This window comes from Gorilla gorilla, chromosome 8 (genome assembly GCF_029281585.2).
Source record: "Gorilla gorilla gorilla isolate KB3781 chromosome 8, NHGRI_mGorGor1-v2.1_pri, whole genome shotgun sequence".
Taxonomy (NCBI): Eukaryota; Metazoa; Chordata; class Mammalia; order Primates; family Hominidae; genus Gorilla; species Gorilla gorilla.
The window spans coordinates 10,057,028-10,084,231 of NC_073232.2; the positions used below are offsets into that span (position 1 = coordinate 10,057,028).

Here is a 27,204-nt window from a genome sequence, read left to right on the forward strand (position 1 = left end):
GCATAAATTAATAAAGGTGATTTTATTTTTAGGAAGTGTATAGATTTATATAAATACAACTCTTAATAATAACTGGCTGATATCCAAGGTTATCATAAAACCCAGGCTAGGGTCACTAAGGACTCCATCTGTCACCCGTGACAGCTTTTTGGAGCTTTGCTGGTTGGCCTGAGTATGGTGCAGATTCCAGAGAACTGTAGTGGGCAGCAGTTGGCGGGAACAGAACCTCACTGCAGCAGTCGTGTTCAGGGGTGGTCTTGGGTGTTTCCTGTGTATTAGTTAGTGAATGTTTTGTCTTGTGACCACAGAAACTGCCAAGGAGACGTTAGCAGATACAGTGCGCAGCTGGGCACACCTAGGCCCAGTGGTTCTTTCTGTGCAAAGGAGAATCCTTGTCTCTTACCAGCAGAGCAGCGCTGTCCGTGCCACCACCTGCAGAGCTGCTGTTCCATCCTCCCCTCTCAGTGTCCTGTGATATGCACCTAACAGTAACTTCCTGAGCCAGTCCCTTGTTGATGCATGTTTTTAAATTTTTATTGGTTTATTTTTTTGAGACAGGGCGTCATCCTCTCGCTTAGGCTGGACTGCAGTGGCATGATCACGGCTCACTGCAATCTCGACTTCCTGGGCTCAAGTGATCCTCCCACCTCACCCTCCTGAGTAGCAGGGACTACAGGGCTGTGCCACCACTCCCTGCTAATGTTTGTATTTTTTGTAGAGATGGAGTCTCACCATGTTGCTTAGGCTGCTCTCGAAATCTTGGCCGCAAGTGATCCTCTTGCCTCAGCCTCCAAAGTGCTGGGATTACAGGCATGACCCACTGAGCCTGGCTGCCTATTGATGCATTTTAAAGTTGCTTCCAAGTTAGAATATTGTTTTTAAAAGTGAGAGGAGATTTAGTGTATCTCTGTTTTACCCTTTTAAAGTTCCTCATTTAAGAAGAGCTACTCAGGAACTCATAAATAAGGACTTAAGGAAATGATTGTGTTTGAATCGCTCTACTCGACAGCTTTGTTTCGGCCTGTCAGATTCTGTCACTTTTCTTTGAGATGACTGTAAGACAGCCATCAGGCTATTGACACATACTCAAAACTTCCTAACTGTGAGGTACTTCAGGACAGACTCCGGAGACAGGTGGGGGTGTCTGAGTCCACAAGTCAGCAGAAACCAGCATGATACGCAGAGCGGGCAGCATGGGGAGGGGTGGCTGCCTAAAGCGTCAGCTGACGTTTGGAAAAGATGGTGGTGACCATGCTGTGTGCATGGCCACTGCAGAGCCAGGGCCCGGGTGGCATGTGAGGGTCGCCTGGCAGCCTCTTATCAGCATCTGCGCCGCGTGCACTCAGCCACCCTCAGCCAGCTGTTTGAAGTCCCTGCACGCATCTGAGCCGCGTGCACTCAGCCACCCTCAGCCAGCCCTGTTTGAAGTCCCTGCACACATCTGAGCCGCGTGCACTCAGCCACCCTCAGCCAGCTCTGTTTGAAGTCCCTGCACGCATCTGAGCCGCGTGCACTGAGCCACCCTCAGCCAGCTCTGTTTGAAGTCCCTGCATACATCTGAGCCGCGTGCACTCAGCCACCCTCAGCCAGCTCTGTTTGAAGTCCCTGCACACATCTGAGCCGCGTGCACTCAGCCACCCTCAGCCAGCTCTGTTTGAAGTCCCTGCACACATCTGAGCCGCGTGCACTCAGCCACCCTCAGCCAGCTCTGTTTGAAGTCCCTGCACACATCTGAGCTGCGTGCACTCAGCCACCCTCAGCCAGCTCTGTTTGAAGTCCCTGCACACATCTGAGCTGCGTGCACTCAGCCACCCTCAGCCAGCTCTGGTTGAAGTCCCTGCACACATCTGAGCTGCGTGCACTCAGCCACCCTCAGCCAGCTCTGCATGAAGTCCCTGCAGGCATCTGAGCTGCAGGGTTTCTGGTGCTCAGTAGCAGAGCAGAGAAACACTTCATTTAACACCATCTTTGGAGAGCACGATGTTCCACAGAAGCGATTTCTCCAATGATCCCTCAAGAACCAACACTTTGTAAAAAAAGACTATTTCGTGTGTGTGTGTAAGAGAGGGACATACCAGTGCTTTAGGAGTGTGCACGCACTGCCACGCTGCCTCTCTGCCCTAACGGCCCCGCAGCCTGGGCGTTACTGTTTGTCTCTGTTGAGGAGTGTGCGCGCACGGCCACGCTGCCTCCCTGCCCTGATGGCCCCGCAGCCTGGGCGTTACTGTTTGTCTCTGTTGAGTGTTTTGTTTCAGCTTCTCTGGAAGTCAGCTGTTGCTTTTTGCCATTTTTGTTCTGGTTTCTAATGCTGTTTCTCACTGAATCCCACTGATTTCTCTTACTTACTGCTCCTGAACATTCTAAAACTAATAGTGTAGAAATGAAAATGAACCCTGAATAAAAGACTAAGGGCCATTCCTATGAAGAAAAAACATGAGTGCATGGGCGTTAGGAATTTCTTCTGTATACCAGAAGGCCGTGCTGCAAAACAAGTCAAGAGCATATATTTGGAAAATACGTCTGTACAGGCTCCTGCAGATGCAGTGGTTGTAAGAAACGGTCTCTGTCCTTGGTAGCCTTGACGTTCTAGGATGATAAGATCAGTACATGAGACAGAGCAGAGCAAGAGAACTCAGAGCTGAGTGCTGTTACTGAGTCCAGCCACCACAGGTCAGTGTTTCTGTAATGGGTCTTCTTTCTTTGTGTCATAGCCAAGGTGAAGCTCTTCAGCTAGCAGAAGAGTGTTCTCACTCTGCCCCCATAGCTCATGGACCTCATCTTTAGAATCTTATTTTTGGCCAGGTGAGGTGGTCAGGTTATATTGAACTAAATGTTTTCTTTGAATAGTCTGTGGAAAGGTTCTTACTAATTCAGTTAGTCAAATCTTAGGGAGGCTTTAGCATAGTCTGAAGTCACTTTAGAAGCCCTTCTCTGTGGGCCGTGGTAAACACAGATGTTACGGAGGCTTCTTGTAGCTTTGCTGTGGTGCCTGTTGGCAGCACTTCCAGGCCTTAGGGTGCTGTTGTGCGCCTAACACTGCTGACCTTATAATATTATAAGTGGCCAGTCACTTGCCCCCTTCGCTGGGAGGAGGGAGGCGTCACTGGAGTGATTTTACCTCCTCCTCTTCTGCACACTGTCTGACGAGGAGCGGGGCCTGCACACAGCCAGTGTTTAATAAATATTTGTTGCATGAACAGTTCTGTAGTGCAGCCCTTATCAGTGGCTTAGTTGGGAAATCTCTCATTATTTCTGCCGAGAGGGGTTTGGAGAGTAGCATGGCCCCATGAGACTATTGAGGTAGAACTATGCATTAGGAGAACTGACTTCTCCAGGGAACAGTTGAATTTGAAATTCTGAAAAAGGATCCCATGTGACACATACTTGATTTTTGCTTTGATTGGTTTTTATCTGAAGGGTCCACTTTTTTGGGAGGTAGCCATCAAGGAGTATTGAGAAATGTGTCGTATTTGAATGTGACTTCTCCGTTTCTTGGTCAGTCCTCTGAGTTCGTCAAATGAATGCTTGTGTGAGTTCTTGAATTCCAAAAGGTGTGGGTGATGAGAAAGGCCGGGATGGAGCTTCGGAGACCCCGAGTGTGCATTTGGGCTGCCTGGCTGTGAAGAGACCTGTTTAATGTGTTAGGAGTTGGATTTCATGCAGATAGCTTGGAAGTTGCAGGAAGGGCTCTGATGACTCCAGACACAACACAGCTACCCCATATCTTCCCTTGCGCTATGAAGTGCCGTCTCCGAGGGGCACCCGGGGGTCCTGGCTGGCTTATTGGGGTGTCCTTTGGTTACTTACTCAGGGCACTGTTTTAAAGTCAGGACTGTTGGCGACACAGGTGTTGTACTTTTGTATCAGCGCTGTAATACAACAGTTGACATGCCAAAGTAATAAAGTAATAAAGCCACAGTGCTGCCTGTTTCACAGCTGTTCATTTTCAAAGATCTGTTCTCGGTACCTTGACTGAGAAGCCTGGGTTCCAAGGAAGGGGCTGCCGTCCACAGGCCTCCCCCTCGCGCACTCTTGCTCTCTGTGGACACACAGGCGTGCTCCTCAGATGTAAACACATTACCTTGAGGAAGCTGCGTTTTAAAAATAGGAAAGGAAACGATCGTCAGTGTTTGATGTCGTGCCGGAAAAGCACTCCCATCAGCGCTTTGTGGCCCAGTGTTTTCCACATCGTGTCTTCTTTTCCTTAGCAGTGAAATTACGGCAGATTGTTATGCAGAAGCGGTTCTGTGTCTCTGTGTGACTGGGAGACAGCTGTTTGTCCTAATGAGGATGCCAGCTTCGCGGCGTTTCCGCTGATGGAGACCCGCGGAGGGAGCGGAATGTTCCAGACCAGGCAGTGGTGTGCGGCGAGGAGGTGCTGCACTGTCAGCTGGAGGAGCACGCTCGGCTGCCCCACACGACAAGATAAATGAGTTTGCCGGAGTTTGGCAGCGTCGGAACCATTTCCAGTGCACGGCCGTGCGCGCCAGCCTCCCCGTGGGACCTGTGGGCTGAGGGTGCCTTGGAAACTGCTGCCTCTTTGCCAGTTCTTTTTTCTTTTGATGTCCGACAATACTTGTCAGGATTGTGATTTATTAAAAACCTAATGTCTTTTAGCATTTCGTTAACATGGAGTTAGGCGATCTTTTGTTGAGCCTTTTTTCCTATTAATTTAGCAGAATGTTCATTGAAACTTAACTTGGCCAAACCTCCTGAAGACTCCAGTTCAAAGAGAAGTTGGGGGCACCTCTCCTCTTGCTCTTCCAGGCTCCCCCAGCAGCCGAAGTTCTCTAAGCCTCATTGTAACCTTCTCACTGAAGCGTGGCAGCGTCTGATTTATAGTCAAGCCCTCATGTTGTTCTTTATTTTTTTAGATGAAGACTCTGGAGGAGTTACTGGGTTGATTTTGCAGTCTCTCTTCTCTGCCCATGCTGCTCTCGTTACCCAGGCTGGGCGTTTGCTTGTGTCCTGCCCCGTGTGATGCCGTGGTTTCCAGTCGGGCAGTTTCCCCCCAGGAGACAGTGTTTGTTGTCACCCCTGGGGAGGGGTCTGCTCTAGTTTCTAATGTGCCTGGGCAGGGCGGCTGCTACGTCCACAGGCCAGGATGCTGCACCACAGGGAAGGGCCCCGACCAGACATCAGGTCCTAGTGGGGGAATAAGTGTCAGCAATCCACACCGCAGCTGTGGGCACCATGACCAGGCCTTTGAGAAGGCAGACGTGAAAACGGTTGCCGCCACATCATCCCGACTGTGTTCCGGGGTCTCGGTGTCAGAGCGTGTTGCCAGGTGTTGTTGACGCACCTTGATTCTCAGTAGTTTTGCTGTACTTTGATGTTATATTTTTAAAAACCTTGTCTTAGTGCAGTGGAACTTAGACTTAATTAGAACTCAGCTGGTGTCCACTAAATGAGGAGGATTTTCATAAATGGGCTTGGTGACTGCGTGGTGCTTCTCTCATCCAGGGCCGCATAGAGCATGAAATCCCATGTCACAGTACAGCTTCAGTGTCTGGGACAACTGGCATTTAACTGGACTCCAGAGTTCCAAGCAATTTTGATGGACTCGACCTCGATGAGGGTAGATGTGGAAACCAAGCTTTTGGTCCACATTAAATTAGTGATTTGTGACGACAAGAGGACACTTCCTTCATGGATAGGTGGAAATTCACACGCTTATCATCTCGTAGGTATCTCAGCTGCTTCAGTGAGGGGTGAGGCGGGTTTTGAGCCCCTGTACAGAGTGAGTGACCCCAGTTTTTGTGCCCTGGGAGACAGTGTAGGGGTCAAGCCTGTGTCTCTCTGAGAAGGCACTGCCCCTGCGTCTCAGGATCTGCCCACTCTGCCCTGAAGTCAGACCATGTCTTCCTGGGTGGGTCACTCATGCCCAGTTGCATGGCGAGCATGGGGACCCACCCCAGCCCTGAGCCAGGCAGGACACGCAGCCCCCTGGCCGTTGCTGAAGACAGCGGTGGATCATGCCTGGATTGTGTGCCCTTAGCTCACAGGGAAAGTAAGGTTTTTATCACATTCTTTTTACTGAACTTTGCCAGTGAGCAAAGAGGTGATTGAATTTTCTTCCTCAAATGTCATTTTATTATTTGAGTTCTAAATACCTTCTGGCAAGTGCCAGAGACTTTCCTTTGATTACTGGTTAAGGTAGTCACCCCAGCCACCGCCAGCACAGCCTCAGCTCGTGAGGACATGGTTTCCTCTGCAGATTTTGCCTGGGTTTCTTCAGTGATTCTCAGTGCAATTCAAGTGATAACATCCTTTGTTTATATGTTCAATCCGATTTTACCACTGGTAAGAGTATTTAATATACTTAGCACCATGTCAAACACTTTTTTTTACATTTCAAAAGAAAAGTTTATGAAAGAGTTTAACATAAACTGATGAAACCTTTCTTACCCCTCTCTTCTTGTTTTTATGGTACTTTTCATCTTTAGGGCGTGGGTCTCCCATCTTAGCCATTTCAGGGCCTCTTCGGTTCCTCGAGCCTCTCCCTGAGGGCCACATATTTCAACACATTTCAATTAAAAAGAAAACTATTAATTATTATTTTGGATTTATAGAAGCAGGTTCCAAGAGTGGTTGTGATGTTGAATTTTTCTCCTCAAACTTTTTAAGATAAAGATTGTGGTTAAATATACATAATATGAAACTTACTATTTTAACTGTTTTTATGTGTGTATTTCAGTGGCATTAAATCAATTCACATTGTTGTACAACCACCAGCACTATTTCCTGTGCTTTTTCATGATCTCAAATGGAAACTCTGCACTTGTGAAACTATTCATGCCCATCCCCCAGACCCTGAGAACCTCTGTTCTACTTCCTGTTTCTATGAATTTGCCTAGTCCAGGGATCTTAGATGAGGGGGATTCTTGAAAGTTCATTCATGTCATAGCATGTGTTAGAGTTTCTTTTTTACGACTGAATAATATTCCATTGTGTGTACACGCCACATTAAATCCATCTGCTGATGGACATGTGGGTTGTTTGCACCTCTTTGGCCGTTGTCAGTAATGCTACTGTGAATGCTGGTGTGTGGGGCTTCTTGGCTGTTTGTATATCTTCTTTGGGAAAATGTTGATCCAAGTCCTCTGTCCGTGTTTGAATTGTTGTCAGAGTGTTTTTCTCTTAACTCCTGTGTTACGATTACATTGATTGAGAGTTGTTGTTGGAATGGATTTCTTTTAAATTCTCTGCTATAGACCAAGATATGTTATGATTACATTGATTGACAGTTGTTGTTGGAATGGATTTTTTAAATTCTCTGCCATACACCCAGATGTGTAGACATTTGGGCATGTTCTGTCCAACCCTACTTTCTGTAACCTCTCTTCATTCCGTTGCCTGGAGATGTGGAATAGAGTAGAATGGACTGTGTGTTTCTGATCCACTGGGAAGAAATCAATTGTCCTTTTCTTGCACTGGTGGAGAGGCTTTCGGAGGCAGGAGCAGTTTGCAGAGGAGAGAGCTGTGAGTTTGCACTTCTCCGACCTCCTTCCCACCCACTTGGTCAAGGTTGTGTGTGGGGTGTGGTGTCGCGTCCTGCACCTGCTGTTGCATCTGACTCTGTGCCCTTTGCTCATAGCACTGTGACTTCTGCCGTGTTCACCGTGGGAGACAACGTGGTTTCAGGCAGCGATGACCGCACGGTGAAAGTCTGGGACTTGAAAAATATGAGATCCCCCATTGCAACTATTCGCACGGACTCTGCCATTAACAGGTAAAGTCAAACTGTTGGTTAAGTAAGTTGGCTTAGTTTGATGTGAAAGGATTGATTGTGATTTCATGTTTTATTCATGGAGGTTTAATTGATAGAACCCCGGGAACAATGGTTTAGGCTCCTTTGTCCTCTAATGCAGTTTCAGTATTCCATGAAAACTTAAACTAACTTAGCCTAAAACCAGGTTGGATCAGTGAGATTTGTAAGAATGAGAATGACCCGTTTGTGGCAGACATGCAGGGCTTCTCTTGACTTCTTGCGAGGATTGGTCTTGTGTCTGGGTGGGTCTGGTTCTACCATTGAGCAGTGTGTGTGTGTGTATTGTGTGTATGTGCATGGGGTCTGTGTGATCTTGTAGCTACGTGTGAGTAACTTGGTCTCTTTTGAATGCCGTAAGCAGGTGGTACACGCAGTGTGTTCATGTAGTCGGCCTTGAAATGTGAATAATATGGAACCTCCTGCTTCATTATCTGTCAACTCAAAAACTTACAGTGTCACTGTTTCATGCACAACCCACTTTTACCTCTTCTTTGCAGGATCAATGTATGTGTCGGCCAAAAAATCATAGCCCTCCCCCATGACAACCGACAAGTGAGACTGTTTGATATGTCAGGAGTGCGCCTGGCGCGGCTTCCCCGGAGCAGCCGACAGGTAACAGCACGGTCGGTGAACATATGCAGGGCACGGTGGAGGAGGACGGGTAGAGATATTTTACATTCTCATTTTCTTACTAAGTCTTTGCATGCTAAGTTTTCCTTGGAAATGCTTGAGGTGTATTTAGAGTTCATAAAATTTAAAATTGAAGAAGTAGAGTTGTACACTCAAGTTATTCCACACCTACTTCAGTGTTTTTTTTTTTTTTTTTGAGACAGTTTTGCTCTTGTTGCCCAGGCTGGAGTGCAGTGGCATGATCTCACGGCAACCTCTGTCTCCCGGGTTCAAGCAATTCTTCTGCCTCAGCCTCAGCCTCAGCCTCCCGAGTAGCTGAGATTACAGGCATGCGCCACCACGCCTGGCTAATTTTGTTAGTCAGGCTGGTTAGTTAGTCAGGCTGGTCTTGAACTCCTGACCTCAGGTGATCTGCCCTCCTCCGCCTCCCAAAGTTCTAGGATTACAGGCGTGAGCCACCGTGCCCAACCCAGTGTTCTTAATACCATGATCGGCTTTTCAGTTTACAAATAAAGAAAACATGCAGCTCCTCTGTTTCACAGGCACGCGGAATGAGCTCTTTGGTGCACGTGTTAGTGGTGGTGGCTCTGTAGGGAAGCCGTCTTAGATGTCTGCAGTTGTGTCTGTGCAGATTGGAAGTGTTGAGTGGGCATTGTGGCCAGGCAGAAGCTGGGTTGGTTGTAGGCTGGGGGGTCTTTAAGGTGGGACCTCTTCCACCTCCAGCCAGAAGAACATGTTTCTATGGCAGCCTGTTGCGACAGGAAGAAATATATTTAAATGTTAGTTTCTTGTTAGTGAAGGGTTGCTCTTTGCTAACTTCAGAAGACGGCGGAGGGAGTTTCTCACTATGTGCTGTTCAGCCCACCCATCCTGGTTGCCTGGAAGGCGCAAAGAGAATCGAGACTCCATGGCACCCGCACAGATGCAGAGGCCCAGGGGGCCTGGGGGCCCGTGTTCAGATTCCCTGGCGGCTCTGCTGTGCTCTGCAGCCGGGCCTCACTGTAATGTGGGTGGCGTTTGATGTTGGCTCTCCCCTGGGAGGTCACAGGGTCAGCTGCGATGCACAGAAACTCCCCGGGGTCAGTGGCTGGTCGCAGTGGCTCACGCCTGTAATCGTAGCACTTTGGGAGGCTGAGGCGGGCAGATCACGAGGTCGGGAGATTGAGACCATCCTGACTAACACGGTGAAACCCTGTCTCTAATAAAAATACAAAAAAATCAGCCAGGCGTGGTGGCAGGCGTCTGTAGTCCCAGCTACTTGGGAGGCTGAGGCCAGAGAATGGCGTGAACCCAGGAGGCGGAGCTTGCAGTGGGCCGAGATCGCACCACTGCACTCCAGCCTGGGCGACAGAGCGAGACTCCGTCTCAAAAAAAAAAAAAAACTCCCCGTGGTCGAGGCAGCGTCTTCCCAGCCTTGTGCATAATGGAGGCCGCCACAGAGGATCCCTCTTTCCTGTCTTCTTTTGATTTTGTTGGAGTACTGTCTGGATACCTGTGTGAGTAAATGGATTTGTTCCCCGAGGCCTCCTGTGGCTGCACAGGGCCACACGCCTGCCGGCAGCTTGGGTGGCCCCCTCGGTGCCTCTGTGGCTCCTTCTGTGGACACCAGCTCATGGCTCGTGGGCCACAGCTGCTCTGCACGGGGTGTGAGCCTCAGAACCTGCAGGCAGGCCGGGTGGTCAGGGAGGCACGTGTGAAAGTGGGGGTTCTCTCAGCGCAGCAACACCTTTTCTTCAGGTAGCACAGACTTTCTGGAAATGAGCTTCCCTGAGACCGGGTGTCTCTTCAGTCCCCTTCCTGGCATGAGAGTGCACTGTTTGAAGTTAATTATTGAGTTTTTACTCCTCGATACACATCAAAATAGTGGAGTAGAAAAATTTCATGAAATTAGAGTGACTAAAATATGCTTCACAACCCCTAACACAGGCATGAATTGCTTGTCCTGGGGAAGCTTTTCATGTTTTGTGAACAGCTGAGTATCACTCATGTGTCCTCTCAGCTGCATCTTAGACACAGTAGAACGTTCTCTTTTCAGCGTGCCCATGCGGATTTTAAAATTTCTGTGCAGCATGTAAAGTTTGCATTTTGAAACACAAATTCATGAAAACTATTTGTTTATGACTGTGAACTATGACTTTATTACTTTGAGAGTATTTTCCCTCAGAAAAACGGAATTCTGAATGGTTCTTCTTGGCCCTAATTCTGTGTAGACAGTTTTATTTTCAGTTATCTGTGAACATTCAACTTTGTTGATGTTGTAGGATTCTGTTGTGCCTGGGTTTATTCCCTCCTAAAGTGGTATGTGAAATAGATTTATTTTTAAGATTAATGAATGTGATTTAACTTTATTTAGAACTTGTAACACCTCTTCAGATAAATAAATGTGGTTTTCAGTGTCACAGAACCCTGCTGGAAATCACTGACTTATATTGTCCTTACTTCTTCAGCTGACCGACTTGAACAAGAGAAAACAAAACACTTATTTGAGCCTTTAAGTAGTGGAGTGAAAGGGACTGATTGAAAATATTTCCCTGTAGTGCTGGAGTAGGTGTCACTTCCCAGCATGAGTTTTGGGAAAGCGAGCTTGGTGGAGAGTCAGGAGGTCCGGGGTCAGGGTTCCTGTGAAGAGCAGGCTCATTGGGCGTGAGGGTCCCTGCGTGAGGGTCTCTGTGATGTGGAGGCTTACGGGGCGTGAGGGTCCCTGTGTGAGGGTCTCTGTGACGTTGAGGCTCACGGAGTGTGAGGGTCCCTGTGACGTGGAGGCTCACGGGGCTCAAGGATCCCCGTGAAGTGGAGGCCCATGGGGCCCCGTGCTGAGCGTCCTGGAGCACATCACGTGCACTGGGGCTCATGACGGCATGGGGCGTCTTCCGGATGCATCTGCTTCCTGGGTGGCAACGCTGTGGGCGCATGAGAGGTGGAAATCCCATGAGAGCTCTGCCGGAGGTGAAAGCCTGGCTGGCTTTCTTCTGGAAGCTCTTTGGCACTTCTGCAGCGAATGCCTTGAGTTTCACTGTGCAGAGCTCTTGCCCACAGCCTTGGTTTTACCTCCAGTTAGTGGATGCATTGCTGCTTCCTTTTTTGTGCCTTTTGTAACCCTTTGTTATGTGGTCTTTCTTACAATTATTTTATTTTTCTGGCCTTTTGTGGATCTCTCTCCAGATGTATAAATAGCTATTGTGGTTCTCTCTCCAGATGTATAAATAGCATATTTATAGGTGAATATTTTGCAGGAAAATTTTATGCCATTCTTTGAGTGTTTCTTAATCTGTCGACTTTACTTAATACTGACTCACTCTTGCACCTGATGCTGTAACAGCAACGTATCAGAGCTGTTGTATAGTGTAGAAAATGCAGATGGGTGCTAAGGCACTGCTTACAGATATTCTAAGTGTTGGCTAAGAGCCTGCATCTGCTACGTACATACACACCGATATGCTATTGCTCTGTCACATATTTTGCAGTAACTTTTCCAGCATGCTGATATTTAACTGGAATTGCTGAAGATGGCAGGAATCTACCTAAAAGGCCATTTATTTATCCTTGTTTTATATGACACCAAATGTATTTTTCTAGTTCCTTTATTACCGAAGCCAGTTATTTGTTAAAATGCAACTTGAAGTCTTTGAGTGAATATCATTTAATTTACCTCTAAATATCTCCTAGCTTCATCTATTCAAAAATTTCACATTGATCATTTATTTTTTTGTCTGACTGTACTCTTACTCATTTTCTTAAAGAAGGACTCATACAGTGCTTTTGGGGCGGGTTCCACCAACCCTTGTGCTCACTGGTGTCTCGGCGTCACTCATCCTGGCCTGGCTGCACGTCCTGGCGGCTCTGCCGTGCTCGGCGGTCCATGCTCGGTGGTCCTGCTCAGTGGTCCATGCTTGGCGGTCCATGCTCTATGGTCCATGGGGTGCTCGGTGGTCCGTGCTCGGCGGCGGTTGGTGCTCGGCAGTCCGTGATCTGTGGCCCATGCACAGTGGTCCATGATCTGTGGTCCATGCTTGGTGGTCCGTGCTCGGTGGTCCGTGGGACTGATCCTGCACACCATGTTGTTTTCCTGTAACTTACGTACTTTGAGTGATGTGGTTATTCATTTCGCTGAGGTCTTATAAATCTTACTTTCGGGAATAATGCACTGATTTTGGTTTGTTTGATCATCACTAGGGCCACAGGAGAATGGTGTGCTGCTCGGCATGGAGTGAAGACCACCCCGTGTGCAATCTGTTCACCTGTGGGTTTGACCGGCAAGCCATTGGTTGGAACATCAACATCCCTGCATTGCTACAAGAAAAATAAGGACACCGGCAGTCCTTAGTTTCACTGTTTGCCAGCACAGACCTTTGATGGGTGCAGGCTTTTCTGCGTATTAATCAGCCATTTTTGTGAGAGTTTGACCCTGGAAAGGGTGCTTTGTATATGTTCTTTTCACATAGTGCCCAGCTTGCATGAAATGTACAGAGAAATGTGTGGTCGTATTTTTTACTTTTGTCTTGTATATGTATGTATATTGGGTCCTCTGGGCAGTAGAGGCGAAGCTCACCTCCCATGTAGCACATGAAATGCTTGTGAGTTGTTGACATTGGACAGGTGAACAGTAGGGCATTACATTTGTGTGAATTAAATGTGAACTTCTGTATTACGTTGCGGTGTCGGCAGTCCTGTGTTCCCTGGAGTAACTGTACGTATCTGCCTGTGCTGGGAAGACTGTCGGGCTGCCTGTGTTGGCTGGCGACCAGCAGGATCGCTCCAGGATTTTGTGTTTACCTCGCGTGAAGTTCAGCACGTGCTGTCGTGTAGTCAGCTTCTACTCTAATTTCTGTTACAGTTCTGCAAAGGTAACCTGGAGTTTAGAAGTTAAAAAAAAGCATGGGATGTTGGATTTGCACCATTTGGAGTTTCTTTAGGAAAGAAAAGTTTTCTGCTTTTTTATAGAAAATCATTTCAGTATCCCGAGGTCTCATGCTAGCAAATTTTGAAATAGGATTCTAATCACTGATTTCAAATATTAAGCAAAATGTAAAGCACTTTAATTTATAGCTATGGTTATAAACAGGTTTTAGATGTTTCAAATGACTTGTCCACTGAATGTCACTTGACCTTGATAAGAGGCCGCCTGCACACAGAGCCCAGTTAATTCTCCGCACCTCGGTTGTGTGCTTCCGAATGGGCTCACTCCCGTGGTGGTGTTTGAGAGCCAACAACACTACCTCAGAGACGGGTCTTTGGGAAACTTTGGGTCTCACTGTTGCCTGGCTGGAGCATTTTGGTTTATAGCTGGAATACTGAGTTCAGTTCAGAAGGCAGGAAAGACAGTCACACCGACGTGTCCTGAAGGTGTAGGCTCTCCACTTAGGCGCACAAGCTGACGGCCGCAGCCAGCAGGCCCCGGTGACGAGACACTTCCAGGTCCTGTGGTGGGGACGCCTCTCAGTGCCAGTCCCGCCACTGCTGAGGGAGCCTGGTGTTCTTGCCTTCTTGGAAATTACTGCTCACCTGGTATCTGTATGTTAATGTTTCTTGCTGAGTTACAGTTTTGATAAAGAGGCTCTCATTTCCTGCGTCTTGTATATTCAGTCCTTTCAATACGTCCACCTGGAGGCTCACCACTTGGAGAGACACAGGAAGGTAATATTTACAGCTGTCATGTGACATCCCCAGGTCTTTGTGTTTTGCCCTGTTTTACGGTGAGGTAGGAGGGAACCCATCAGGGGACCGGTAGAGCAGGTGCAGTAGGACGTGGGACTTTTGGACCCGTCCTTTGGTGCAGCTCGCCAGGGATGAGAGGCACCTCCCCACTTGGGTCTTCAGGAGCTGGTCCAAGGAGCTTCGAATCTAAGTCATCTAGAATGACTCTGTAATGACTGACAGCCCCGGGCCCAAGAAAAACCGATAACCACCTCAGATGGATCTGACGTGGCTAAGGGACAAACAGCAAATATTTCAGTCATTTTGATTTTACAAATAAAAAATGTGTTGTGTTTTTGTCCGACATTATTTCCTGACTGCACTGTTCTGAGAATGGAGTCCACCTGGTCCCTCTGGTTGATTAGAATCTCAGGTTTCAGCTCCTGCTGTCCTGAGCAAACTTGCCTGATGCAGGGCTGTGCTGTGTCCAGATGTTGCTGGGGCCTCACTTTTTCTCTTGGCTGGAGGTCCAATGCCAGAGCCTCCCACACTGCACATACAAAGGTCTGAGCCCAGGGCAGCTTCCGGGGCCACTGCACAGGCCACCTGCTTGGGTTCCTTGGAGTTTAATTTGAAAGTCTGGGTGTCTTAGGATGATGGTTAGGAACATTGAAAAATGGCTGCAAATAGCCAAATCAAACTTAAGAACCAGATCTCTGCCAGATGAAACATTTTTGAAGCTTTTAAAAGTCAATATTCCTAGTGGCCACTGAGTTCCAGGCACACTGGTGCCCTTTGCTGCCACAGCTGCTCACCTTGTCTGGCAAACTGGAGGGACCTCAGAAACTGGACTCCTGCATGTCCTTGGGGGCGCAGCCCTGTGGTGCTTAGGCAGAGCTCTCAGGAGCTGGGGCACCTTGCTGTTTGCTGCTGTGTCGTCTTCTAATGTGAGCTCATCCACTGCTGCTGCAGCGTGGTAATCAGGAGTCACAAACAAGATCGGGGATGGTGTGTGTGTGTGTGTGTGTGCACGTGTGTGTGGCTAAATTAGGTCATACTGTCAACCACACGTGATCTTGTCTGAAACAGTGTTTGGAAGTGGGAACAGTTTTGTCCTGTATGCTGATGTGTCCAGAATTTCATTTAATGATAGATGGAAAATGTGTGGTTACTGAAAAGTGTGTGAGATACAGAATTTCATAAGAGCCATGCTGTTGGGCAAAGCAACTCTTTTTCAACCACTGCTCATCAGTTTCTGTAGAGACAAAAACTCTGTACATATTTTGGAATCCGAAGAATCCTATGTAAATCATTTGTTACTTAAATCTGTGAAAAACATGTTTCTTTGGAGGAAAATGTATGCATTTATAAGTGTTCCGTGGAATCAGTTTTTATTGTATCGATATAATTGTCTCTAAGTGTTGACTGTCTTCATTGCAATATGAAATTCATTAAAATGTCCATGTTCCATAATTACTATTATAAAAGCTTTGTGTTATTGGGAGTCTTATTATTTTTATAGTTTTTCATGTTTTGCTTTGGTGAAACATTGTAAATGACTATATAAACATCATGATGACCTAGAAATTGAACAAATATAATATTGGTCACTCGAAAAATTTTTAGACTTAAAAAGTCAGTTGTGTTTTGTGTCTATCTCTTATGCTAACATTAAACAATACATAATTATGTTGCTTCTTCCCTCATCAGGACCCCGAAAACTTCCAAAAGGGTTAACAGTTTGACATAATTTTTGGTAAAGTTCCTCAGTATAATAAAATGCTCATACTGTTCTCATTGCAGTAAGCTTGTTTGAAAGTTAAAAAAAATACAGTTACAGAAGGTAGGTGCCATTTTCTGTGGGAGAATGCAGACCAGACTGGGAGTGGCTCCTGGGGGCTCCTGGTGCATGGCCATGTCTGACCCACACGTGGAGGATGTGGCTGAGGCCATGGCTGAAGCTGAGGCCGAGGCTGAGACCAGGACTGGTGCTGTGGCTGAGGCTGAGGCCTAGGTTGGGGCTGAGGCTGGGGCTGGGGCTGAGGCTGGGGCGGAGGCTTTGGTTGAGGCTGTGGCTGAGGCTGAGTCCAGGGCTGTGGCTGTGGTGGTGGCTGAGGCTGAGGCTGAGGCCGAGGCCGAGGCCGAGGTCGTGGCTGAGGCTATGGCTGTGGCTGAGGCTGTGGCTGTGGCTGAGGCTGCTGTGGTCTCAGCAGGTGGAGAGTCTGGGAGGGTTCTTGCTTGAGCAGATAGTGGCTCCTTCACACTGGCGAGGCCACTGCCTAAGCTGCATTGGCGCTGGGAGTATCTTCACACCCAGAAAGGCAGACCATTTCTCCACTGGTTACTTAACTTTCTCACCTTCCTCCTTAAATAGCCTGCGATTATTGTCTAAATTTCATAATGTTACATCTTCAGTGAATTTAAAAGTTCACGCTCTATTAGTATCAAGAATCCAGATAGAAATGCTTACACATTGCTGTGATTTCACCAAAACGCCAGGGCACTGGTCTCCCTTACTATCCATAGGTTTACTGTTTTTCCCTAATAACTTAGAATTTAAAAAACTATGCTAAAATTTGGGAACACCTGAATTTATTATATGTAACATATACAATTCATCTTATAGTGGGAAGAAGCTGAAAATGAAATTAGCCAAAAGTCTTGTGTGATTTTTTTTTTTTTAATTAAAAAAATTTTTTTTGAGACAGGGTCTCACTGTGTTGTCTAGGCTGGTCTCGAACTTCTAAGCTCAAGCAGTTGCTCACCTTTGCCTCCCAAAGTGCTAGGATTATAGGCTTGAGCCACCACGCCTGGCCAAAAGTCTTGTGTAATTTAAAATTAATTTTAGTAGAATATCTTTTATTAAGCAGCTTTTGGTCAAAATGAAAATGAACTAAGCAGGTCTTTGGAGATGCAGGAGCTGTGTGTGGAAGTCAAGCTAGAGTTTCCTGGGGCCTGTTGGTTTGTGGGCCGAGTGGAGAATAGTGAGGAGCTGCCTTGGGTATCTGGTCATGGAGGCTTCTCTGAGGTTAGTCAAGGCACCAGGAAGTGGTGGGGAGAGTTTCCAGTGAGCAGAGTGCCATAAGCAAAAACAAGGTGAGCTTGGCACACTTCAGGTGCTGAGATCAGAGTGTGACCAGAGTGCAGGTGAAATGTGGTGGCCCCGGGGGGCTGGGGTGACATGCAGGCACCGTCTCACCCAGAAGCTCTGGGGAAGAGTGTGGATTTCATCCTCTGCACCTGAAAGGGTGAAGATCAGAAGTGGGGAGACTGCCCAGTCATCCAGGTGAAGGATGTTGGTTGCCCGGGCTGTTGTTGTCAGTAGGATGGAGAAAGAGGATGGATTGAGATCTAAGGGTTAGAACAGGCAATTCTTGCTGGAAAGAAGTGTTCTTCATTCTGCAGTTCAGAATACATCTAGGAAAGGTATTGACTGTGCAGGCATTTCTTAGTGTATTCAAAAGATGTTTCAAGCACCGACAACCTAAAATATATGATCAGGATTTTCCCCTTAAAGAGTTGATGATGAGTTAGGAAATGTGAGTCACAACTTGGAGACATCATTATCTTAGCTAAGTTCATCTGTCACCCATGCTGATGAGCACCTTGCCCCCCCACTCCACAGACTCTGCCTCCCTCTCACCTGGGCACCACGTCTGCCTCTCACATGGATGCTGTCGGAGTGGTCATGCCCTGGTATGTGACACCCTGTCTAGGCATGATTGATTTGGGGTGGGAGGGTCTCAGGCCTTCAGACTTGGCCTGGAACACCACCACTAGCTCTCTTGGGCCTGTAGTTTGCAGATGACAGACTACAGGACTTCTCAGCCTCCATAATCACATAAGCCAGTCCCTCATCACAAGTCTTTGTGTATCTATATACATCCTATTGGTTCTGTTTCTCTGGAGAACCCTGACTAATACAGTGACTATTTAGTTAATGGTTCTAGTACTGTTTGTTTTCCACATGAAATGAAGTAATCTATTTGGATCCATACCTCACACCAAACAAAAATGAATTCCAGCATTAACTGTTAAATTTTAAAGGAGAAACATCAAAATTGAAAATTTTTTTATAACTTTCGATTTATTGAAGTTCTTTAAAAATGCATTAAGCATACTAGAAAAGATGGATGAATTCAGCTACATTAAAATTAAAAGATTCTGTTCAGATTCTGTTCATTATAAGACACCGTTAGGGTGAAATGATAAACCACAAGTGGTAGTTGCAACATATATAATTCACAAAGGACTGCTATCCAGGATAGTGAACAAAATAAGATTTTATATATCTATAGGAGAACTGGAAATTGAACAGCAGACCTGAATAGGTATGTAACAAAAGAGAAAATATGAGTAGCCAATAACAAAATACAGAAATTGAGAACTTGAAAATTAAGGCCAAAATGAAATGCTATTTCACAGTCATTAGATTGGAGGGAAAATCTGTGGAGCATATATAGACTACTGGAACTTTGCACCCTGTTGGTTGGGGCCTAAAGTAATACAGCAACTTTGGAAACATTATCTTGGAAGTCTGGCTGTGTGCATACCTCTGTGCCCAGCACACTAGGTGTGTGTTTAGAATATGGTTGATTATGCTGTAATGTCTAGAGCATTTGCATTAGAATCGTCTTGAGTGTTTGTTAAAATGGAGACCTCTGGGTCTCTAGAAGCTACTGACTCAGAATCTCTGGGGAATGGTGACCTACCTTTTATAATAAACATGCTCTCACATGGGATTCTGCTGTCCGGTTTGAGAACCACTGTTCTAAAGAACTTGAACATGTGTTGGGAGACTGTGCAGGGTGATAGCATCAAACTAGAAACAACACAAACATCCACAGGGGTAAACTGGCAGAATTACACAGAGTTAGCACAGAGCGGTAAAATCGGAGAACACCACGCTACACGCAATCCTTGATCTTAGGAACATAATGTGGAATGAAAACATAGGCACGGAAGACCACAGACATATGAAACCATTTTCGTAAAGTACAAAAACAAGCAAAACCAAACCATGTCCGCCAGTCCGTCTGTCTAATCCGTGGTCACATATTTTGGGGGGGCAGAGGGTAGGATTGGGAAGAGCTCAGAATTGGCAGTGTTTGGTTCTTAATTTGGATGGTGGGAACATGTTTTTTTTTTTTTGAGACAGTGTCTCACTGTGTCACCCAGGCTTGAGCGCACTGGCTCAATCATGGCTCACTGCAGCCTCGACCTCCTGGGTTCAATTGATCCTCCCACATCAGCCTCCCTAGTAGCTGGGACTACAGATGCATGCCACCACACCTGGGTAATTTTTGTATGTTTTTGTAGAGTCAGGGTTTCGCCATGTTGCCCAGGCTGGTCTTGAACTCCTGGGCTCAAGCAATCTGAGTATTCATACTTTATAATACTTTACAATTAGAAGGAATTTTTTATACTATTCCTTCAGTGTACCTAATATTATATAATTAAAAGAGTAAGAAATTCTAAAGAGAAAGTGTGTGTTATTCCAAAGATGGATAAAGTGAGTGCTGATAAGATGGGGGATTTATACCAATATTTTTTGATAGCATCAGTTTTAAACTCATCATTGAAGAGCCATATTTTATTCACTTCACATATTAGTACTTTTTCCATTTATAAATATGTAGTTTTATTATTCTAAGCTATCTGATATTCAGGCAGTGTGCACATTTCATAGGAGGAAACACAAAGCCAATTTTGCTCCAAGATAATGTCCTTGAGAAAATGGTCACTGAGGAAGTTGTTGAAAGGCAGTGTGTTACACTGTGTCAAAACTGGGCTGCTTTCAAATACATTTTAGAAATCCCAGCTTTAAAGTAGGAAATGTAATAAGGATTTCATTTGCCAGGTGTGATCATAAAACAATAAAAGTAGTTTTCTAATGTTGCTCATAAACTGGGACTGAAAATCATTTCAAATCCAGGAGACAGTCCAAAAATGGTTATTGAGCAATGGCCACATATTGGAATAAAAATTTTTATTTTCAGTCTGTGTTTTGGGAAAACAGCATTTCATTGCATAGGTGGATAAGTTCTAGAATATTGGCTAAACATATAATCATTTTCTATAATGCATATGCATTACAAAAGTTTTCTAGCTCCTGAAGTATTATGGAGTTTTCTAGCTCCATAATACAAAAATGTTCTACTGATAAACTTTATTTTCTTTCTTTTTCAGTAATAAAATTAATTGTATATGTTCTCTGACTACTCCCTGTCCGAAGGAGCTAATTTTAGTTTTCCTCTCTTTTGAAACAGCTTTGTTCTGGTATTCTGGTGTAACAGACAACACACCAGACATATTTAAGGTATAAAATGTGATTTCCTTTGACAGGCATTTACCATGAAATCATCCCCACAACCGAAATAATGCACAATCCCCCAAGGAAGTCACCCGGGCCCTTCCGTGTTCCCTGCACTGCTCCTCCTCACCCCCACTCCACCGTTGGGGAAACACTGGTCTACCTTCTGTCACTAGAGATTAATTTGCATTTTCTATAATTTTGTATGAATGCAGTTATACAGTATGTATTTTTTGGTTTCTTTCACTTAGAAAAATTATTTTGAAAGATTAATTTTATTGCATATCCCAATCTATTTCCTCTCATTGTGAGTAGGATTTTGTCGTGTGGATAAACCACATTCATCTGTTTACCTGCCGATGGACATTTAGATTGTTTCCAGTTTTTGGCTATTTCAAATAAAGCTGGTATGAACACTTGTGTGCAAGTCTCTGTGGTGACATGTTTTCATTCTCCTGGGCGAATTCCTGTAAATGCTGATTTTGAACTTTGAGAGCCTGCCATACCTTTCCCAGTGTGACCATTCTGGAGACCTCTGGTTTCCATTCCAACATGTGAAAGAGCTTGGAAGTCGTTTCTCTCTCCCTCACCATAAAAAGGCAAAAAACAGAAAACAGTGATTTTTCTTAGATCACAACAGAGAGTTTTGGTCACAGGGCAAACTGGTAACCCAAAACCAGAGAAACAGGCAGATACAGAGAATGATGGCTTCTGGAAGAGCAGCTGCTGGAGCCAGAAATGGGTCGGGACCCCACATGGGGCCATGGAGGCATTGACAGAGGCTGGGGCTGGCTGCGGACTGAGGGCTCCCAGATGTCTGGTCTGCTGGCTGCCTCAGTTTCATGGGTTCTCTTTCCAGGAGCACCACCAGGTTCCTATGGTGAAGACGGGAGAAGGATCCCCTCCAGTGCGGTGAGGGGAGGGAAGGTGACTGAATTCAGCTAGAGCTTTCTCCCTACAGACCCACTCTGCAAGGACAAGGCCTTCACCAGCACATCTGACCTGGGGGGAGGGAAAATCACTCGGCTCCAGCTTCTTAGCCTTCCTGTCTCAGGGGGCAGTACCTTGAGGATCATTTGTGAAGGTCACAGCCACAGACAGCCACAGTGTGCAGGCCCCCTGAAAACGCGAGACCAAATCATGGGACTACAGACCCCTCCCCTCCCCTTTCCCTCCCCTGCCTTCCTTTTTCCTCCCCTCCTCTTCCCCTCCCCTTCCCTTTCCCTCCCCTCCCCTCCCCTCTTCCACCTGGCCTCACAACTACAGAGCTCCTGAATAAGGACAGTCACGGGGGCCACAACTGACTCTACTTAAGAAGGAGTTTCAAGGGAAATCAAGACAACGGGAGAGAAAAGCAAAGACACCAGAGGAGATTGGAGACTTGCAGCTACAGCAGACAATGAGCCCAGCCTCCCTCCTAGACAGAGGCATAAAACCTCACACCAAAGGCCTGCTTACCTCAGTGCCTTCTGCTGAATACATCATGTTTAGCTTTCAGCTGAAGATGAGAAGGCATGCCAAAAGTCAAAACACAATCTGAAGAGACAAAATATCAGACCAGACTCAGATATGGCAGAGACACTAGAATTAGCAGACACGAATTTAAAAACACCTATGATGAGTATGCCAAGGGCTCAAGTGGGAAAAGTGAACAACAAGCAAGAACAGTTGGGTAATGTAGGCAGATAGATGGAAATCCTAAGAATAAAAATACTAGAAATAGAAAACACTGTAATAGAAATGGAGAATGCTTTTGATTGGCTCTTAGCAGACTACACATGGCTGAGAAAAGCATCAGTGAACTTCAAGACAGGTCAATAGAAACCACTCAAACTGAAAAGCAAAGTGAAAAAAGAATGAAAAAGGCAGAATGGTATCCAAGATTTGTGGCACAATCACAAAAGATATAATATGTGTGTTTGGGAATACCAGGAGGAGAAAGAGAAAGGATGAAGTGAAAGATATAAAGTAATAGTTGAAACCTTTCCAAAATTAATAGGAAAAACCAGACTACAAATCAAGAAAGCTCAGGGAATAAATACCAAATAGATAAATACCAAGAGACTTGGTCAACACTTAGTTTAGGCACATTATACTCAAACTGCAGAAAACCAAAGACAAAAAGAAAATCTTGAAAGAATTCAGGGCAAAAATACTTTATCTATGGAGGAACGATAATAATAATGACATCAGATGTCAGGAACCAATGCAGCTAAGAAGAGAATGGAGTGAAATGTTTAAAGTCCGGAAAGAAACGACCATCAATAAAGAATTTTGTGTCCAGAGAATTGTCCTGCAAAAGTGAGGGAGAAATAGTTTCCGAGACAAAAACAGAGGAAATATGTGCATTTATCTGTATCCTGCAGTTTGAAAAAAATTTACCAGTTAGTTATAATTACTTTTAGTACAAGTTCTGTCAGATTTTCTACCTTGGGATAGTAGCAGTTGGTTTATTTTCTTACTTTGATGTGCTGTGATGGTGAGAACCCTTACTACAATGTGGGACCAAAGTGGGGAAGGTGAACTCCATGTTGTTCCTGATCTGAAAGAGAAAGCACTCAGTATATCACCATTAATTAGGATATTAGCTCTATGTTTTCCACAGATGTTCAAGTTGAAGGAGTTCTCTTCACTGATTGCTGAAGAGTTATTAACAGAAATGGATGTAGGATATTTTTTCCGATTTTTTTGGTGTTTATTGAGATAGCCATGTTGTTTTTCGTTTATAGGTTGTTAATATGATTTATATTAATGGATTTATGAATGTTAACCTTGCATTTTTGAAGATAAATGCAGTTTTGTCATACTGTACTATTTTTTATATTGTTGCATTTGATTTACAATTATTTTGTTAAGGATTTTTGTGTCTATGTTCATGAGAGAGACTGGGCTGCAGTTTTCTTCTGAAGTCTCTGTCTGATTTTAGTATCAGCGTAATGCAGGCCTCATAGAGTTGGAAACCTTTCCCTATTCTTCAGTTTTCTGAAAGAGTTTGTGTAGAATTGGTATTATTTTTACCTTAAATGTTTGGTAGAATTCATGAGTGAAGCAATATGGATATGGAGTTTTCTTTGTGAAAAGGTTTTAAACTATAAGTTAAATGTGTTAGATATGGGGATATTCAGGTTATTGATTTCTACTTGAGTTAAATGTTGACAGCTTATGTTTTTCAAGGAATTCCTTCATTTCACCTAAACTATTGAATTTATTGGCATAAAGTTGTTCATATTATTCCATTCTCATCCTTTAATATCTGTAGAATCTATAATAATGTCACCTCTCTCATTCCTGATATTGGTAATTATGTCTTCCTTTGTTTCCTGATTAATCTGGCTGAAGGTCTATCAATTTGATTGATACTGTTAATGAACAAAATGTTGGTTCATTGATTTTTCTATTTCGTTTGGTATTTTATTGTTTTCTGCCCTGATTTTTATTATTTCCTTTCTTCTCATACTTTTGAGTTTACTTTGTTCTTCTTTTTTCACTTAAGGTGGAAGCTGAGATCTTTGATTTAAATCGAAGTTTCAAAATTACATTTCCATATCTAACTGCATAGATGGGAACTTTTAAAATAGGTGACACATTGTGTGTTTTTTTGTTTGTTTTTTGGTTGTTGTTATTGTTGCTATCTTTTTAAAGTGAAAACATTAGGAAAAATAGTCACAAAAACATAAAAGTCATCTTTACCAGAATGAAACCATGTTTCATAGCCCTTTATCTTTATGAAACATTGTACAGTTACTTTACAGTTATTTTCTGTTTTTTTCTCAAGAATGGAATGTGTATTTTTCAAATGTAAAATTGAACTTAAATTTAAAACATCATAATCTGGAGTGGTTGAAATGTGCCTATGTTTGGGAAATGCATGGGGATGATTAATTATCCTAATTCAGTGCCATCAGATGCAGCCGTGGGTGCTCAGACAGCTCCTAAGTCAGGCTTCCCTTTTCCAGCCCATTTGAAAAAAGAGAATGGGGCTGGGTGGTGCGGGGCTTGGTACCTTTCCATGAGGCCAGGGTGTCCTGGTGGCAAGGCTCTTAGCAAACCTCTCCTCCCAGCCACGACAGATTTTCTTCTCTTTCCTGCCTTTCTGCTGTGGCTGTCTGTCCCAGGTCACATGCTGTCCTCAGCAACGGAATCATTTAACGACGCTCCCAGCCTCTGGCTTTACATTTCTCTCCTTGTAGATAAGTTTGTTTATGAAAGGTGTTATTTTCTTACCAACAGCTAAGATGTCTTGAGGGACTGATTAATGATATTCCTTGCCCAAACTAAAACAGGCTGAAGCAGCGTTGTGCTTCCATCGCTTTCTTTCTTTTCATTTTTTAGCTGAAGTCTTGTGCTTGCGTTGTTACTTTTAGCTTCACTCCATGGTTTTGCAGCATCTTTTGAAGTCACATATGGACTTGAGCCCACTCTGAACAAGGGAGGACCACACTGTTGCCCTTTCTGGGTTAGGCCCCTCCAGCAGGCACTGAAGGTATCTCCAGTTCTCGCATGGCTACTTCAGGAAAGGGTGAAATGCCGACCGTGGGCGACACAGCAGGCCTGCAATAGAGATTGCCCAGGAATCGTCAGTATCCACTGCAAGGAACTCACTCCATGTTTGATATATTTGGGAAGCAGTATGTATTTCCTGTTAATTTTCTAGTTCGTGGTTATGTTCTGTATTTCAAAGATTTCCAAATGTGCCAGGAAAGACGAACCCCACAATATTCCATCCAAGTAACGACTGCCTGTGGGATGAAGAATCCATTTAAAATGGTGTCTCTTCCAGTAGCTCTGTAAATGACTGGATGCTCTGGAGAGTGGGTTTAACGCTGTCAGAAAACAGTGCATGACTAGCGCAGCCCTTGTGAGTGAGCGACTGGGGTGGGACTGTGGCAATTCTCCTGAGTGACTGGAGGGGCCGGGGCAGCTCTCCTGAGCGACCGGAGGGTCCCGGGCAGCTCTCCTGAGTGAGAGACCGGTGAGGCCCGGACAATTCTCCTGAGTGAGCGACCGGAGGGGCCGGGGCAATTCTGAGTGAGTGACCGGAGGGGCCGGGGCAGCTCTCCTGAGTGAGTGACTGGTGGGACTGTGGCAATTCTCCTGAGTGGTGACCAGAGGGGCCTGGGCAGCGCTCCTGAGTGAGTGACTGGTGGGGCTGGGGCAGCTCTCCTGAATGAGTGGCCGGTGAGGCGATCCTCCCTGCTGATTTTGTAAGGAAAGAGCCTTACCAGACCCCAAAGACCACTCCCAAGGGTGCCTTCAGACGTAGTCTCTGGTATTTTTTTAAACTAATATTTAAATGTTACCAACATTTATGAAGCAAAAGGTTTAAAATTCAGATTTTTGACTTTTTTTGCAAATATTAGAATACCAGACAAAACTGGGCCAGCATCTCCACATTGCAACTGGTGGAGCTGCAAAGGGGCCACCCTGTCTAGATACCTGAGCCAGGACCAGGTCAGCACCATCCTTAACCGCCGGAACTCTTGCAGGAATTTGAATTTGCACCCTATGAAATGCATGCCGGCCACTTTCTAAATCTTCTCTTTGAGCCAACTTCTGTGCAGATCCCCAGACTCTGCCACCTGGATGTCATGGACGTCCTGGATGGCAGAAACTCATGATATCAACATTTATTTTTCCACAGCATTTTATTATGAAAATTTTCAAACCTACAGAAAAATTGAAAGATTTTTTTCAGTGAAAGCCCATATTTCCACCACTTAACTTTGTGATTAACATTTTACATTCCTGTTTTATCACATATTCATCTATTCTCTATCCCTCTACCAAACCATTTTATCTTTAGATGTTAGTTTTTAGGGCAATTTTAGGCTTACAGCAAAGTTGAGCAGAAAATGCACAGTTGTTGCATATCCCTCTGCCCCCACACATGCGTGGCCTCCTCCACTGTCAGCATCCCCCACCAGGGGGTGCACTCATTACAATTGAAGAGTCAGCATTGTCACATCATTATCACCCCAAATCCACAGTTTACATTAGGGTTCACTCTCGGTTTTGGACATTCTGTGGGTTTGGACAAATGTATAATGACATGGATCCATCATTTTAGTATCATGTACAGTAGTGCTGCTGCTCCAAAGAAACCTCTGTGCTCCACCTATTCATCCCTCCCTCTCCTCAGCCTTGGCAGCCACTGATTTTTTAAAAAATTACCTTCACTTATAGTTTTGCCTTCAGAATGTCAGAGTTGGAATCCTACAGCATGTAGCCTTTTCATATTGGCTTCTTTCACTTAGCAATATGCACTTAAGGTTCCTGCATGTCTTTTCATGGGTTGGTAACTCATTTCTTTTTGCTACTGAATCATATTCCATTGTCTGGATGTCCCAGAGTTTATCCATTCACCCACTGAAGGACATCTTGGTTACTTCCAAGTTTTGGCAATTATGAATAAAAATGTTATAAACATCTGTGTGCAAGTCTTTGTGTAGACATACATTTTCAACTTCTTTGGGTAAATACCAAGAACAGCAACTTTTGGATCATATGGTAAGAGTATGTTTAGTTTTTTAAGAAATTGCCAAACTACCAGATGTGGTTTGGCTGTGTCCTTACCTGAATGTCATCTTGAATTGTAACTCCCACAATTCCCACGTGTTGTGGGAGGAACCTGGAGGGAGGTGATTGAATTACGGGGGTGGGTCTTCCTGCACTGTTCTCATCATAGTGAATGAGTCTCAAGAGATCTGATGGTTTTAAAAAGAGGAGTTCCCCCTGCACAAACTCTCTCTTTGCCCACCGCTATCCATGTAAGACTTGCTCCTCCTTCATTCCGTTATGATTGTGAGGTCTCCCCAGCTTTGTGGCACTGTAAGTCCATTAAACCTCTTTTTCTTCC

General features: G+C 45.1%; 1 protein-coding gene across 10 annotated transcripts in view; it reads left to right on the forward strand.

Annotated features, from left to right (window-relative positions):
* WDR37 (WD repeat domain 37) overlaps window positions 1-27,204 on the forward strand; it is a 100,029-nt gene that overhangs the window by 60,578 nt on the left and 12,247 nt on the right. For 4 of the 10 annotated variants that reach the window (XM_019034565.4, XM_063709842.1, XM_019034566.4 and 1 more), the window contains exons 12-14: window positions 7,598-7,732; window positions 8,269-8,383; window positions 12,575-15,522. In XM_019034565.4, the coding sequence (XP_018890110.1) occupies window positions 7,598-7,732; window positions 8,269-8,383; window positions 12,575-12,706 (382 nt within the window). In that variant the 3' untranslated portion in view covers window positions 12,707-15,522. Of the gene's footprint in view, window positions 1-7,597; window positions 7,733-8,268; window positions 8,395-12,574; window positions 15,523-27,204 lie in introns of those variants that run through there. The other 6 variants (XM_055353748.2, XM_063709841.1, XM_063709839.1 and 3 more) reach the window with 2 other exon arrangements.